The sequence below is a fragment of the Mustelus asterias genome, chromosome 14 (genome assembly GCF_964213995.1).
Source record: "Mustelus asterias chromosome 14, sMusAst1.hap1.1, whole genome shotgun sequence".
Lineage (NCBI taxonomy): Eukaryota > Metazoa > Chordata > Chondrichthyes > Carcharhiniformes > Triakidae > Mustelus > Mustelus asterias.
The window spans coordinates 18,655,180-18,670,484 of NC_135814.1; the positions used below are offsets into that span (position 1 = coordinate 18,655,180).

Consider the following 15,305-nt stretch of genomic DNA (forward strand, 5'->3'; position numbering starts at 1 on the left):
AGTGACAAAATTTCTCTTTGCCTCAGTCCTACTCAGGGGAGGTGATGGCCTAGTGGGATTATCACCAGACTATTAATCCAGAAACTCAGCTAATGTTCTGGGGTTTTCCCAGGTTTGAATTCCACCACGGCAGATGGTGAAATGTGAATTCAATAAAACATATCTAGAATTAAGAATCTACTGATGACCATGAAACCATTGTCAATTGTTGGAAAAACCCATCTAGTTCACTAATGTCCATTAGGGAAGGAAATCTGCCATACTTACCCGGTCTGGCCTGCATGTGATTCCAGAGCAGAGCAAATGGGTTGGGCAACTAGGGATGGGCAATAAATGCTGGCCAGCCAGTGATGCCCATGTCCCACAAATGAATAAGAAAAAATATTTATCCCTGATCCTCAGGGTGTGCCCCCCCCCCCCACTGACCCTGTGTTCTAGATTCCCCAGCCAAAGGAAACAATCGCTCCCTCTAAAGCCCATTTAAAACATTTTGCTGCAATTTTCCGGCCATTCACTCTGGCAGGATTCTCTGGTCCCTCTGCAGCCAACGGAGATTTGACTGAGTGCTAAATTACCCATCTTGCAGCAGTGCCGAGGCTTGAACAGCTGGAAAATTCCAGCCTGTATGCTTCAATGACATCATCTCTCATTCTCTAAAGTCCAGACAGCATAGGCCCAATTTTCCGAGACTTTCATCATAGGCCGATCTAGCCAACCCAGAAACCAATTTTGTGAACCTTTGCTGTACTGCCTTCAAGGAAATATATATATATTTTATTTGATTTTGATTTGATTTATTATTGTCACATCTATTAGGATACAATGAAAAGTATTGTTTATTGCGTGCTATACAGACAAAACATACTGTGCATAGAGAAGGAAAGGAAAGAGTGCAGAATGTAGTGTTACAATCATAGCTAGGGTGTAGAGAAAGATCAACTTAATATGAGATACATCCATTCAAAAGTCTGATGGCAGCAGGGAAGAAGCTGTTCTTGAGTCGGTTGGTACGTGTCCTCAGACCTTTGTATCTTTTTTCCGATGGAAGAAGGTGGAAGAGAGTATGTCTGGGGTGCATGTGGTCCTTGATTATGCTGGCTGTTTTTCCCGAGGCAGTGGGAAGTTTAGACAGAGTCAATGGATGGGAGGCTGGTTTGCGTGATGTACTGGGCTTCGTTCACGATCCTTTGTAGTTTGTTGCGGTCGTGGACAGAGCAGGAGCCATGCCAAGCTGTGATACAACCAGAAAGAATGTTTTCTATGGTTTTATGGGAGGTCTGTGTTGCTGGCTAGACCAGCAACGAAAATTGGGGGTCCATTTGCAAAATGCACTGAAAACCGAGAAACATAGAATGGACAATGTGACATTTGATTGTACTCTTTAAATAAAATGAAACTGTAATAAAGAACATTCAATTGGAGATCATAAGATTAGGAGCAGGAATAGACCAATCAGCCTTCATGCCTACACCGCCATTTAGTATGATCATGGCTGATCTTCTGCCACTGCCACACTTCTCCGCACTATCCCCCGATCCCTGGATTCCCTTCATATCCAAAACTCTGATGTTCTCCGACTGGAGAACTGTTTCATTTGCTATGATCTTGTAAATACAATTGTAAAGAATGATGCCAAGTACCTGTGGCTGGGATTCTCCAGTGCGGGTGAGTGCCAAATTCTCCATTCTAGCTGGCAGTGGGTAAGGTATGGACGAGATCGGAGAATCCTGCCTTGTGTTTATAAATTTGATATATGCTGTGATCAAAGTAAATCTCCTCTAATAAAGAGGATAAAATTGGAGAATATCAATTTTTGCCATTTGATGAGGTTCCACAAAAACAACTTTGGCTATGTAATCGGAAGTTGACACTTAGATCAGATTTCTGTGCTGGAATAATGCAAATTGGAGCCAGGTAACAATTCCTATTTTTCATGTTTTCAAAATTTATTAAGAGTTGACCTTCTGAGGACAATCCGTCTTCAAATTTTCAAACACCTATTGATGATAAGACAGGAATATAATTTGAGAAGGTGAAAACAAAAATCTAATAATTTATTTACTTGGGTCAGCAAGTTAGAATTGGCAAGAATTACACCACATGATTTGGAGTGTTAGCCCCAACACTCTGTGAACTTTGTTTAAAACTCTTTGTATGGTTTCTCTATCCCAATTGTTTTGTTATATCCTTCTGGACACTCAGACAATAGCTGTGCAACACATAGACTGGAATGTTAACACTGTTCACACCGGTGAGATTGTTTCTATCCCACTGCAGTGAACGGAGGTTTGGCTGGGCACCATATTCTCCGACCTCGCTGCAGCGGGAGCGTGGCATGAATGGCCAGTAAGATCGCGCCCTTAACGTTAGACGTTCTGAAGATCACTTGTATTGGTTAAAGCTATGTGATTTATTGTGATGGAGTCGGTTAGCTCAATTGGCTGGACTGCTGGTTCATGATGCAGAGCGATGCCAACAGCGTGGGTTCAATTCTAGTACCAGTGAGGTTATTCATGAAGACCCTGCCTTCTCGACATTGTCCCTCACCTGAGGTGTAGTGACCTTCAGGTTAAATCACCAGCTGATGGTCATCTGGGACTATGGCGACTTTACTTTGACGAATGTTGCTGCTGAAAATAAACACAGCCCAACATTTTTAAATAAGCGTATTGCTTTCTTTATAATTATTCTTTAAGTCTTGCTGATTATCACAGTTCTGTAATGTATCCAAGATAGAAATCTGTTCAGCATCATGTAGCTTCTTATGTACCCTGAAGGAATAACCACTCCACATTGCAATTCTTTTTCTCTGCCACTTCATATCAGGCCATTTATATTGGAGCACAGCACCAATAGAGTGCAGAGTGTAAACTATTCTGAGAGATAGCTTCATCTTCCAATATTCAGAGAAGCTCCATTCATTTTTTAAAAATTCAACTAGATTGTTTTATCAATTACATTAAAATTTGATATATGTTATTTGATTGAAATGGGGTGAATTTTCCCACTCCACCCGCCACGGGAATCGTAATGGGCGAGGGGCGGACCATGGAAAAATCCGTTGACCTTGGGTGGGATTTTCCGGTTTCGGGGTGAGTGCGGCTGGAAAGTCCCACTCCACTATGGTTGGAGAGAAAACTGCTTAAGGTGAAGAATGATTTCCTTAATTAGACACCTTTTACAGTTGTATCACACTTTTATCAGTGGACTTAACAGGGGAAGATAACCCACAAAAGCATTCTCCCTGAAAGGAGTGGTATCACTAAATGGGAGAGTTGGGGGTACCCAAACTAAATGGCCTGCACTTGCTTTCAACTTTCTCCTCATCTGATCCATTCCCTAGCCAGAATGAAGCAGGAGGCCTCCAGCCAGCCCTTTCCAAATAAAACAGGCTGTAAATTTGCATATATATGTACATCAACACAATGGTGATATTAGTTTGGATTATGCTTGTTCTAAACCACCCTTAAACTCTCTTTGTTTCCTTGTTTAAATTACAGCAAGTCTATAAGTCACATCCGGATAAAATCAAGTTCACTCAAGTCACTGATTCTCCAGTGATGTTGCAAGCTCAGATCAATGCCAAACAGCTGAGTGATGTGAGTATCTAGGAATGCTTCTGCTTTCTTGTAGGTGTCATTGATGCTATCCAACTCTCCTGGTTTTGGCCTTGTGATTGTTGCGTATTTCATTTGAAAAGCAATGCCAACACTAACGTCATTTCTGTATGTCGGTATTTGTACAATTCCGAATGTAAAAATAATCTCAAAAATGTGCAAATTTATAATGACGTGTAGATGCCGGCATTGGACTGGGGTGGGCGCAATTGGAAGTCTCATAACACCAGGCTAAAATCCAACAGATTTATTTGGAGCTTTTTGGAGCGCTGCTCCTTCATCAGGTGAGTGGGAGAATCACTGGAGAATCCCACTCACCTGATGAAGGAGCAGTGCTCCGAAAGCTCATGATTCCAAATAAACCTGTTGGACTTTAGCCTGGTGTTGTGAGACTTCTTACTAAGTTTATAATGATACTCTCCACTTTATTTTTTTTCATTATTAAGCTGAAAACAGCACATTCCACCATCTCTATTTTAAGTTAAGAAAGAGAGATTTGCATTTATCTGCTTGCTTTCAATTTTGTATTACAAATAGAACCTGCAGCATACAGAATAGATTCAGTGCAATTCAACTGATATCAGCCAACCATATCATATGTGGGTTACATTGTCCCGTCACATAGAACTTTGCTTTTGTATTCAATGCTTTTCAAAAGATTTATGTCCTTTTATTCGGTGATGTGTGAAGTATTTTTGTAAGTTGCACAGTATTGGTTCAATCGGTGCTTATCATCATTGACTTCATGTTATCTTTTATTCCTCAGCTAAACTACAAAGCAAAATATGAGAAGGAAAAGTTCAAATGTACTATCCCCCCTGATGATCCCTTTTTCATCCAGTCAAGGGTGAACGCATACAATCTGAGCGATGTAAGTACTCCATATTCATTCCTTTATACTTCTATGTAGAGCAATTCAGAAACTAAAGGACCATAAGACATAGGAGCAGAATTAGGCCACTTGGCCCATCTAGTCTGCCCCGCCATTCAATCATGGCTGATATTTTTCTCGTCCCCTTTCTCCTGCTTTTTCCCCATAAACCCCGATCCCCTTATTAACCAAGAACCTGTGTATCTCTGTCTTAAAGACACTCAATGACCTGGCCTCCATACCCTTCTGAGGCAAAGAGTTCCACAGGTTCACCACTCTCTGGCTGAAGAAATTCCTCCTCATTTCTGTTTTAAAGGATCGTCCCTTTAGTCTGAGGTTGTGCCCTCTGGTTCTAGTTTTTCCTACTAGTGGAAACTAGTAGGAAAAATCCTCTCCATGTCCACTCTATCCAGGCCTTGCAGTATCCTGTAAGTTTCAGTAAGAACCCCCCCTCATCCTTCTAAACTCCAATGAGTACAGACCCCAGAGTCTTGTGAACCTCCTCTGGACCCTTTCCAAGGCCAGCACATCTTACCTTTGATACAGGGCCCAAAACTGTCACAATACTCCAAATAGGGTCCGACCAGAGCCTTATACAGCCTCAGAAGTATATCCCAGCTCTTGTATTCTAGCCCTCTCGACATGAATGCGAGCATTGCATTTGCCTTCCTAACTGCCGACGGAATCTTGAACAAGGACTCCCAAGTCCCTTTGTGCTTCTGATTTCCTAAGCATTTCCCCATTTAGAAAATAGTCTATGCCCCCATTCCTCCTTCCAAACCATCATCTGTCTCCCTTTGTGGCACAGTATCCTCATAGACTAAACCGTGCAATGCAAATCTACATTTCGATATTTGAAGCTTGAAAGGAATAAGCACCATTAGATACTTTTGTCTGGATTTTTGATTTGTGGTTGGAATCCTGACGTTGGGATCACATCCTGGTCCCGATGCCACACTGAATTGGAAATTGTTCCCGGACATCATTTCCCAAGGAATGGCCAGTTAATGCCTAGGGGGTGCATTCAGCATCTAAATTAAGGATGGCAGGCAGGCTCCAGAAGCTGGAGGGCTAACTGTAGACAGTGACACCCTGGAAGTTCCACAGTCCGTGTGTAGGAGAGAGAGAGAGAAAGGCCATGTCCACCTAGAGGCGTTCCACAAACACGTTTCAAAAATATAAACACACAGAGAAAGGCCACGGCATTCAGGCCATCCTCATGGACTTGGGAACAGTCTATTGGGTGGCCCGTGACTGCAGCTGTGGCCATCATGACGTGGTGGATGAGGGTTTTAAAAAGCTCACTGGAGCACTCACTGGAGTGCTGGCTCCTCCTAGATTACCGCTGGGGGGCCTCTTAATGGCCCTGTTTTGGGCATGGCAAGGGACCCATCTGACAACTGGAAAATTCCAATCAGGGTAGGAGAGGGTCTTTAATAAACCCATCAATGGCCTCAGCTGGCTACACGCTGCCTGCAGGTGGGTAGCCGCTACACCCCTGACCTGACCTTTGTGAAAATGGCTCAGGGGCTGAATATGGCTGGCAAACCAGCATTAGTCCGACAGGTGGGAAATTCTGGGCTAGCCTACATCCAGTTCCACCCCTCCGTCGGGCTATGTAAAGCTGGTCCAGAGCGTTGCTTGTCAATGTTTACATGCTTCTTTCTTTCTTGCTAGAATTGTTACAACTTTAACTGGAATAAAGATAAGGCCAAACATTGTCACATCAGAGAGGATGCAATCCCTGTAATCGCAGCAAAGGCGAACAGAGATATTGCAAGTGACGTAAGTAATCTTGGATGATTTCTATCCTCAGGATATGTAGCAAATGAAAAATTCCTAAAAAATCAAGCAAGAGCCACGACCACAAGGAGCAGTTGAGGTGAAACGCACAAATGCATTTAAAGAGAAACTAGATAAACACATAAGGAAACAATGGAATGCAGGATATATTGGTGAGATGAGGTGCCATTGAATGGGAGGAAAACTTGGAAACTTGTTCGGAATATGACCAGCGGCATAGATAGGTGGGATCAAATTACTTTATAAATTCATTCATGAGGTGTGGGTGTCATCATCCAGGCCAACATTTATTGCCCATCCCTAATAGCCCTTCAGAAGGTGAACTTCCTTCTTGAACCGCTGCAGTCCATGTGGTGTATGTAGGTACACCAACAGTGCTGTTAGGATGTGCAAACTCCACACAGACAGTGACCCGAGGCCGGAACTGAACCTGTGTCCCTAGCACTGAGAGGCAGCAGTGCTAACCACTGTGCACCGTGCCGTCCATTTCCTTTTATGTGGAGTTGAGTCAAGTTTCAGCTGTGCTGCTCCTATTAGGTTTAGTAGTTTTTGAGCCATTTTGATGTTGGAAAGGAAAATCTGTTGGATGATGCACAAACATCATCCCACTAACGCTGTGAAACAACATTAAAAGAACAGAAGGGCATGTGATTAACAAAGTGAAGTGGCGGAAAATACAATAAAAAGAGCAAGTAGAGGCAGATGGGGGAAAATAATCTCATGAAGAATATTGGGGATTCGGAAGTACAGACAAGAGATCTACAGTTTCCTGAGGCAAGGTAGGATGCTGATCTTTTTGGAACAGCGTAGGGAGTCAAAATAAGAATACAAATTGAATGAAATTATTTGGCAAATTGCTTACCTAATTTGCAATACTCCCCATTGTAGAGGAGATCATCCTCTCAGCAGCCATGCAGTGCAATAGATTGAAGAAAGTACATGTAAATTGTTGTGCAAATCAAAGGAATGTTTTATGCTAGGACATTTCTGTATTTTAGCCATCACTTTAGTGCCCATTTTCAGTATCATTGTCAGTGTGGGATTAAATAAAGTTTTAATGCTTACCTTTTCTGCAATAGAAAATGTACTATGCCATTCAGGGATAGCAACATGACATCACCGGAAGGGAAGTGTATCATGTGATCTAGTCTTAGTTACACTTTTGCTTTTGAGCAGAGCACACACAGGCTGCTCTGCTGCTGATGTCTTCAAGTTTTCTACCTCTGCATAAATATTCTCATGTGCCTTAAAGTGAGGCAGAACCAGACAAGAACAAACCAGTCCATTCCAACTCCTCAACCACTGAAGAGTTCCATAGATTCAAGGACAAGATCCCAAATGCAACAGTGAACAACTTCCAAGAATGATAATCCCACAGATCACTGTGATCAATTAAAGAAACCCCGAGACAAGGTGACCATTATAAGGTCTGGGCATAACAACCGATTACCTCAACGTTTTAGAGACTCATAGATTCAGCCATTCTAAACACTTAAGTAATGGTAACTAAACATGAACGTGCATTGTAAATATTTTTACTTCTTTGGAAAGGGGAAAGTACCTTTAAAAAGAAAGGGGGATGTTGTAATTTACCTTTGAGGGCCAGCAGCATGACATCACTAGAAAGGAAGTGATTCATGTGATCTAGTTTCGCTTTTGCTTTTGAGCAGAGCACACACAGTGCTGCTGATGTCTTCAAGCTTTCTAACAATGTATAAATATTCCCATTAGCTTAGTCTAAATAAATGAACTGACATAGATTCATAGAATCACACAGTGCAGAAGGAGGCCATTCGGCCCATCAAGTCTGCACTGACCACAATCCCACCCAGGCCCTATCCCCATAACCCCATGCATTTACTCTAGCTAGTCCCCCAGACACTAAGGGGCAATTTAGCAAGGCCAATCCACCTAACCCTCACATCTTTGGAGTGTGGGAGGAAACTGGAACACCCGGAGGAAACCCATGCAGACACAGGGAGAATGTGCTTTCCCCTTTCCAAAGAAGTAAAAATATTTACAATGCACGTTCATGTTTAGTTACCATTACTTAAGTGTTTAGAATGGCTGAATCTATGAGTCTCTAAATCGTTGAGGTAATCTGTGTGAAGTTTGCACACTCAAGCCGGGAAGCGAATTCATGTCCCTGGCGCTGTGAGGCAGCAGTGTTAACCACTGTGCCACCGTACCACCCTGGGGGCTCGTGAGCAATTTGTGCTTATATCATTATTACAATGCAACATAAATAATTCTGGAGCAAATGGAAGTCAATCAGACGTAACTCTCTTCCATTTTGTTGCTGATGGTTATGCAATCAGTGCTTTATACTTTAAAAGATGGGGACTGACTTGGATTCAAACCCAATCCAAATCAATAGGCTGAATGTCTTCTCTGCCGGCTGTAAGGGCCCTTGTGAGTTTGATGTGTAATGTTTGGCACTAATTAACTGTCTTATTCATAGAAATATACAATGGGATTTGTTCCATAAGCCATGGGGTGAATTGTGTGGGGAAATGGAAGCTAATGGTAATGAATTTGAAGATAAGGGCATCTTTAATGCAGAAGAGAAAGAGTTTTACTTTGCATCAACTGTGCAGCACTATCCAGAATACTCTGGAGTTTTCAGAGAATCCCTACAGTGCAGAAGGAGGCCATTTGGCCCATCGAGTCCGCATCAGCCACAATCCCATCCAGGCCCTACTCCCATAACCCCCATTTACCCTGCTATTCCCCTGACATTAGGGGCAGTTTAGCATGGCCAATCCACCTAACCTGCACATCTTTGGACTGTGGGAGGAAACCGGAGCACCCGGAGGAAACTTACGCAGACACGGGGAGAATGTGCAAACTCCACACAGACCAAGGCCGGAATTGAACCCAGGTTTCTGGAGCTGTGAGGCAGCAGTGCTAACCACTGTGCCACCGTGCCGACCGAATACTCTGGAGTCCTTGAACCTGATGACTGGGCATGTCAAATGGGAAAATGCTTTTTTTTTCATCGACCCTTCCCAACTTTTTTTTATTCGTTCGTGGGACATGAGCGTCACTGGCTGCCCAGCTTTTATTGCCCATCCCTAATTGCCCTTGAGAAAGTGATGGTGAGCTTCATTCTTGAATCGCTGCATGTGCTGTGGGTTGGCCCACAATGTCATTAGGGAGGGACTTCCAGGATTTTGACCCAGCAGCTGCGAAGGAATGGCGATATATTTCCAAGTCAGGATAGTGAGCGGCTTTGAAGTGAATTTGCAGCTGGTGGTGTTCCCATGTATCTGCTGCCCTTGTCCTTCGAGATGGAAGTGCTCATGGGTTTGCTGTCTAATGATATTCAGAAAACTGATTGTTGGTGGCTTTTGAATCAGGTATGGAAATCAGATTCTCACAGTAATGATGGAAGTGTTTATTCTTCAGATCAAATATAAACTCAGCTATGAGAAGGCTCGTGGGAAACACATTGGAGCTCGCTGCATTGAGGACGACCCCAAGATCTTACACTCTGTGCATGTGGCCAAGATGCAGAGTGAGGTGAGCAAAAAGTGACAGGAACCTGATTGGAGGGATTCAAACATGGCAAGACCAGCATAGGTTTGGGAGGATTAGAATACAAAAGCAGGGATGTACTGCTTTATGAGGCTCTGGCCAGACCATGTTTGGAGCAATTTTGGGCCCCATATCTAAGGAAGGACATGCTATCCCTGGAGAGGTGCAAAGGATGTCCATAGAATGATCCCAGGAAAGAAAAGGTTGATTTATGAGGAGCGTTTGAGGACTCTGGGTCTGTACTCGATGGAGTTTGGAAGGATGACGGGGGGATCCCATTGAAACTTACAGAATACTGATTGACTTGGGTAGAGTGGACATGGGGAAGATATTTCCATTAGCAGTAGAGACTAGTATCTGAGGGCATGACCTCAGAATAAAGGTACGACCCTTTGGAACCAAGATGAGGAGGAATTTCTTCAGGCAGAGGGTGATGAATCTGTGGAATTCATTGCCACAGAAGGCTGTGGAGGCCAGGTCATTGAGTATATTTAAGACAGAGATAGATGGGTTCTTGATTGGTAAGAGGATAAAGGGTATGGGGTAAAGGCGGGAGAATGGGGTTGAGAAACTTATCAGCCATGAGTGAATGGCCAAGCACAACCGATGGGCCGAATGACCTAATTCTTCTCTTATATCTGATGGTCTTATGGTCTTAACATGGTCAAGGAGGGGGCAAGGGAAAGGGAGATTGGAGATGGTGAGATAGTTTGTAAGGACAGTGGAGCCCCAAGAAGCATGCAAATGTAGGCTGACAGATCCATTTTCCATGATCCTGCTTGCTGACTTTTTCAACCGCATGCATAATTCACTGCTCTTGGAGTGTGCCTCAACTCTTGTGCCACCATTTGCAGATGGGTGCAGGAATGTTATTGACTACCGATGGGTTTCAGACATCGTAGAATCCCTACAGTGCAGAAGGAGGCCATCTGGCCCATCGAGTCTGCACCAACCACAATCCCACCCAGACCCTATTCCTGTAACCCCACGTATTTACCCTGTTGGCCCCTCTGACACTAAGGGGCAATTTAGCACAACCAGTCAACCTAAACCACACATCTTTGGACTGTGGGAGGAAACCGGAGCATCCAGAGGAAATCCACGCCGACACGGGGAGACAGTGACCCGAGGCCAGAATTGAACCTGGGTCCTTGGCATTGTGAGGCAGCAGTGCTAATCACTGTGTCACTGTGCCACTCCAAATGTGCTAAATTTGAACTTCAACATTGAGAACATCATATTATTCGAGCAAGCTTCCCATATTGCAGGTCAAAGGAGTTATTTCCCACAGGATAGTAAATTTATTACCAATCATTTAACCTTTTCAGGGAGATATTGAATGTGCAGCATATCTAATGTTTTAAAGTCACAAGTATGGTTGCATTAACACTGCAGTGAAGTTACTGTGAAAATCCCCATCTCAATTGGTGGGCGTCTGGAACGAGCTGCCAGAGGTAATAGGAGCGGTGGGTACAATTTTGTCTTTTAAAAAGCAGTTAGACAGTTACATGGGTAAGATGGGTATAGAGGGATATGGGCCAAACGTGAGCAATTGGGACTTAGCTTAGTGGTTAAAAAAAAGGACGGCGTGGACAAGTTGGGTCGAAGGGTCTGTTTCCATGATGTAAACCTCTATGACTCTATTTCGAGAGCCCAACTCGGTTGCTGATGCAGTCGATTGTAAGTAAAGGGCATCGACCACTCAGTAGGAGATCAACTGGCAGCCACGTCACCCTCCTCCAGAAATAGCAGCTATCTCGAGATAATATTTATATATTCATCGAATCCCAGCTACCAGGACAAGAATAATTCCTTCGGCGAGCTGCGCTTAATTTAAAATTCACAAAATAGCAGCCCATGTAAAATTCATGTGAAATTTAAATTGAGATGTTACGGTTTGAAGCTGAATGGGTTCTGCTTCCGTCAAGAAGGTTGCTCTTTGCGCAACTCCACGTGGCTGGTTTCAGAGCCGCTTTGACAGATCAGCCCAACGTCAGAAAGATCCTGGATTTGACGGTTTTAGTTGTACATCGTATTCCTAACGCACCAAAACTTAAATGTGACTGAACACAGCAAGCTGAGCTCGTCTCAAGGCCAGGCGTTGGGGGGGGGGGGGGCAGGTGGGGGGTGGGCAGGGGAGAGGTGGGGGTGGGGGGGGGGAGGTGGGAGGGTGGGCGGGGGAGAGGTGGGGGTGGGGGGGGAGGTGGGGGTGGGGTGGGGGGGGAGGTGGGGGTGGGGGTGGGGAGGGGGGGAGGTGGGGGTGGGGGTGGGGGTGGGGGGAGGTGGGTGGGGGGGGTGGGGGGCGGTGGGGGGAGGAGTGGGGTGGGGGGGGGGGTGGGGGGGTTGGCAAGGTGATGCAGTGTTCCCCAGATCTTACTCACTTCTCTCTCACCTTACTGATTTTTGCAATCCGGAATCTGCAGTTTCTGCCGCGATTTGATAATGTAGGTCCCAGAGAAACTCAACATTGACTCATGTATTCTTTCCTTCCAGCGTGAGTATAAAAAGGACTATGAAAAGACAAAGACGAAGTACCATTCCCCACTTGATATGATCAACGTCTCCCAGGCCAAGAAGGCTCAGGAAATTGCCAGCAACTCAAACTATAAGCAGCCAATAAATCGTTACTTTTTGCCCCCTGACAGTGTGTCTCTGAACCTGGCTAAGAAGGCATACAGCCTGCAGAGTGATGTGAGTACCTGGTCTAACCTATTAGTTTAATTCACGTTATAGTTACGTGGGCTCAAGTTGACTCCTCTCTGACTGATTGGCCGCACAGGCTCAACGGTGACATAGAATCCCCATAGTGCAGAAGGAGGCCATTCGGCCCATCGAGGCTGCACCGACTCCCCGACAGAGCATCTTACCCAGGCCCTATCCCCGTAACCCCACATATTTACACAGAAACTAGAAGCAGGAGTAGGCCATTTGGCCCTTTGAGCCTGCTCCGCCATTCATTTTGATCATGGCTGATCATTGAATTCAATATCCTGACCCCCCCCTTCCCCCCATATCCCTTTATCTACCCCGCTAATCCCCCTAATCTTGCGACACTAATGGGAAATTTTACAGTGCCGGATTTAGGCATAAGCTAAACACGCTACAGCTTAGGGCCTCACAATCCACAGGGGCCTCACAAAATTTCAGAAGGTTTACAGTGAAGAGAACATTTAAGAGCGGATACCAGAAAAGAAAAAGAAAGCACCAGCTTGAAGAGCAACTCAAAAAATTACCAAAATTACCAAAATCTATGAGAGAGATCAAGCCAGCCAAATGATAAATATGTAATCAGTAAATGCATTCATTTGAAAATAATTTGTATTTTTCACTTTAAATACCTTGCTATTAAATAATTAAAAGGCATAATTATGTTTTCAATTTTTTTGTGGCGACCCAAGGTCCTGTTTTGGTACGCACCTTTGTGAGACCTTTTGGTGTAACTTTTTAACAAGGGGCCTCCAAGCTTTATATAGCTTCGGGCCTCACCAAGTCTAAATCTGGCACTGGCAATTTAGCACGGCCGATCCACCGAACCTGCACGTCTTTGATATCCAAAGCACTGCTGGAGTCTCAGTTATCTTCCACCGTTCGCAGTTTCCTTGTTGATAAATAATGTTCCTTTCTGCGTGTTTTCTTAACAGAATGAATATAAAGCAGATTTTAACAACTGGCAAAAAGGCCTTGGCTGGGTTCCTTTCGGCTCCCTAGATGTTGAAAAGGCTAAGAAAGCTATGGACATCCTTAATGAGGTAGGTGACCAGAAAGGAGCATCTTTGGATTTGATCATCAAAAACAGCCATTGAACAAATTTAGCATACAATTATTTAGTTTGCCTGTGGTGTAATCACATATGGTCAGTTTAATATCACATTATTGTCAAAAGATATGCGTGTCAGCAAATATGATTTGCTATTATGCATTCAAAGCATTCTATGTTCATGTTTGACGGGACTTTCTGTGCACCTCGCCACGTGTTTCGCGGTGGTGGAGGTGATCTGCCATTGGGCGGTTGCAGGAACTACTGGTCCCGTCCTTGTCAATGGCGTTTCCTGTTGGTGTGCCGTCGGCAGGACTGGAAGATCCCACCGGTGTGAATGGCTGGAAAATTCAAGCCATTGTTGTCGTTCCACATCCTGCATCGAGGTGCACAAGGCAGGCATCGGATGAAATTCTCTGGCCATTCACACCCCGCGGCCACTGCCAGTAAGACAGAGAAATTGACGCTCAACCAAATCTCTGTTCTCTGCGGCGGGACTGGAGAATCCCCACTGCGGGCGAGGTCGGAGAATCCAGCCTACTATCTGTTTCCATAGCAATGTTTTTCCAGGAACGGGTCACTATGCAGTCACCAGGGTTTTATAGCTTGAGGGACACCACTCCGTATCAAGCATAGCTGACCAGGAGGATGGGAATTTCCAGCCGCGCTCGCCCCAAAAGCAGGAAATCCCTCCCGAGATCAACGGACCTTTCTATGTTCTGCCGCTTGCCCACTACGATTCCCCCCGGAATCTCTCCCACTCTTTCCGCCTGCTATTGGAAAGATTTTGCTGATTGACGCTCAACCTGTTTGACTGGGTTAACAACGCACCTTCCTTGGCCATCAAGTCCTGGGGTGGGACTTGAACCCGGAGCTTCTGGCTCAGAGGCAGGGATGCTACCCACTGTACCACAAGACTAAGCATAATTTTCTTTAAAAATTTGTTCATAGGATGTGGGCATTACTGGCTGGGCCATCATTTATTGCCCATCCCTGAGGGCATTTAAGAGTCAACCACAATGCTGTGAGTCTGGAGTCCCATATAAGCCAGACCAGATAGACTGCCTTCCCTAAAGGGACATTACTGAACCAGATGGGTTTTTTAATGACAATTGACAATGATTTCATGGTCACCTTTAAATTCCAGATTTTTAAATATTGAATTCTAATGTCATCATTTGCTGTGGTGAGAATCGAACCCATGTCTCCAGAGCATTACCCTGGGTCTCTGGATGGTTAGTCTAGCGACAATACCACTGCGCCATTGCCTCCCCTTTGAATAATGGCTTCTTCTTAATTCAACATCTTCATTTCTTTATCACAGAGAAAGTATCGTCAGCCTCCGGACACCATTAAGTTCACTTCAATAGAAGATGCCCCAGAAACTGTCTTGGCAAAGGCTAACCAAGAACAAAGGAGTGATGTAAGTCAAGTATTTAGATTACTCCCTTACCTCAGTTTATCAGGAGCAATATGGTTTGAACCCTGGAGTATATCATCGATATGGCAAAACATGTTTTGCTTCTAATTTTAAAACTTGCTGAATCACAATACGTGACTATTGGTCATTTACGCTGTATCTGAAAAATATTTGTCTTTCTACTGATGCAATATGTGTTTAATATTCTTTACTAGAATTCCCATTTATGGAAGCTCAAGGCTAATAAGTTTAAGTGACTGACACTTTTAAAAATCACATTGATTGGTATTAAATCATGAA

The 15,305-nt window shown here is 44.2% G+C and overlaps 1 protein-coding gene across 28 annotated transcripts in view; it reads left to right on the forward strand.

Annotated features, from left to right (window-relative positions):
• neb (nebulin) overlaps window positions 1–15,305 on the forward strand; it is a 286,658-nt gene that overhangs the window by 38,321 nt on the left and 233,032 nt on the right. For all 28 annotated transcript variants that reach the window (XM_078227934.1, XM_078227935.1, XM_078227937.1 and 25 more), the window contains exons 18-24: window positions 3,501–3,599; window positions 4,384–4,488; window positions 6,166–6,273; window positions 9,700–9,813; window positions 12,322–12,519; window positions 13,470–13,577; window positions 14,910–15,008. In XM_078227934.1, coding sequence (XP_078084060.1) covers window positions 3,501–3,599; window positions 4,384–4,488; window positions 6,166–6,273; window positions 9,700–9,813; window positions 12,322–12,519; window positions 13,470–13,577; window positions 14,910–15,008 — 831 coding nt within the window. The remainder of the gene's footprint in view (window positions 1–3,500; window positions 3,600–4,383; window positions 4,489–6,165; window positions 6,274–9,699; window positions 9,814–12,321; window positions 12,520–13,469; window positions 13,578–14,909; window positions 15,009–15,305) is intronic.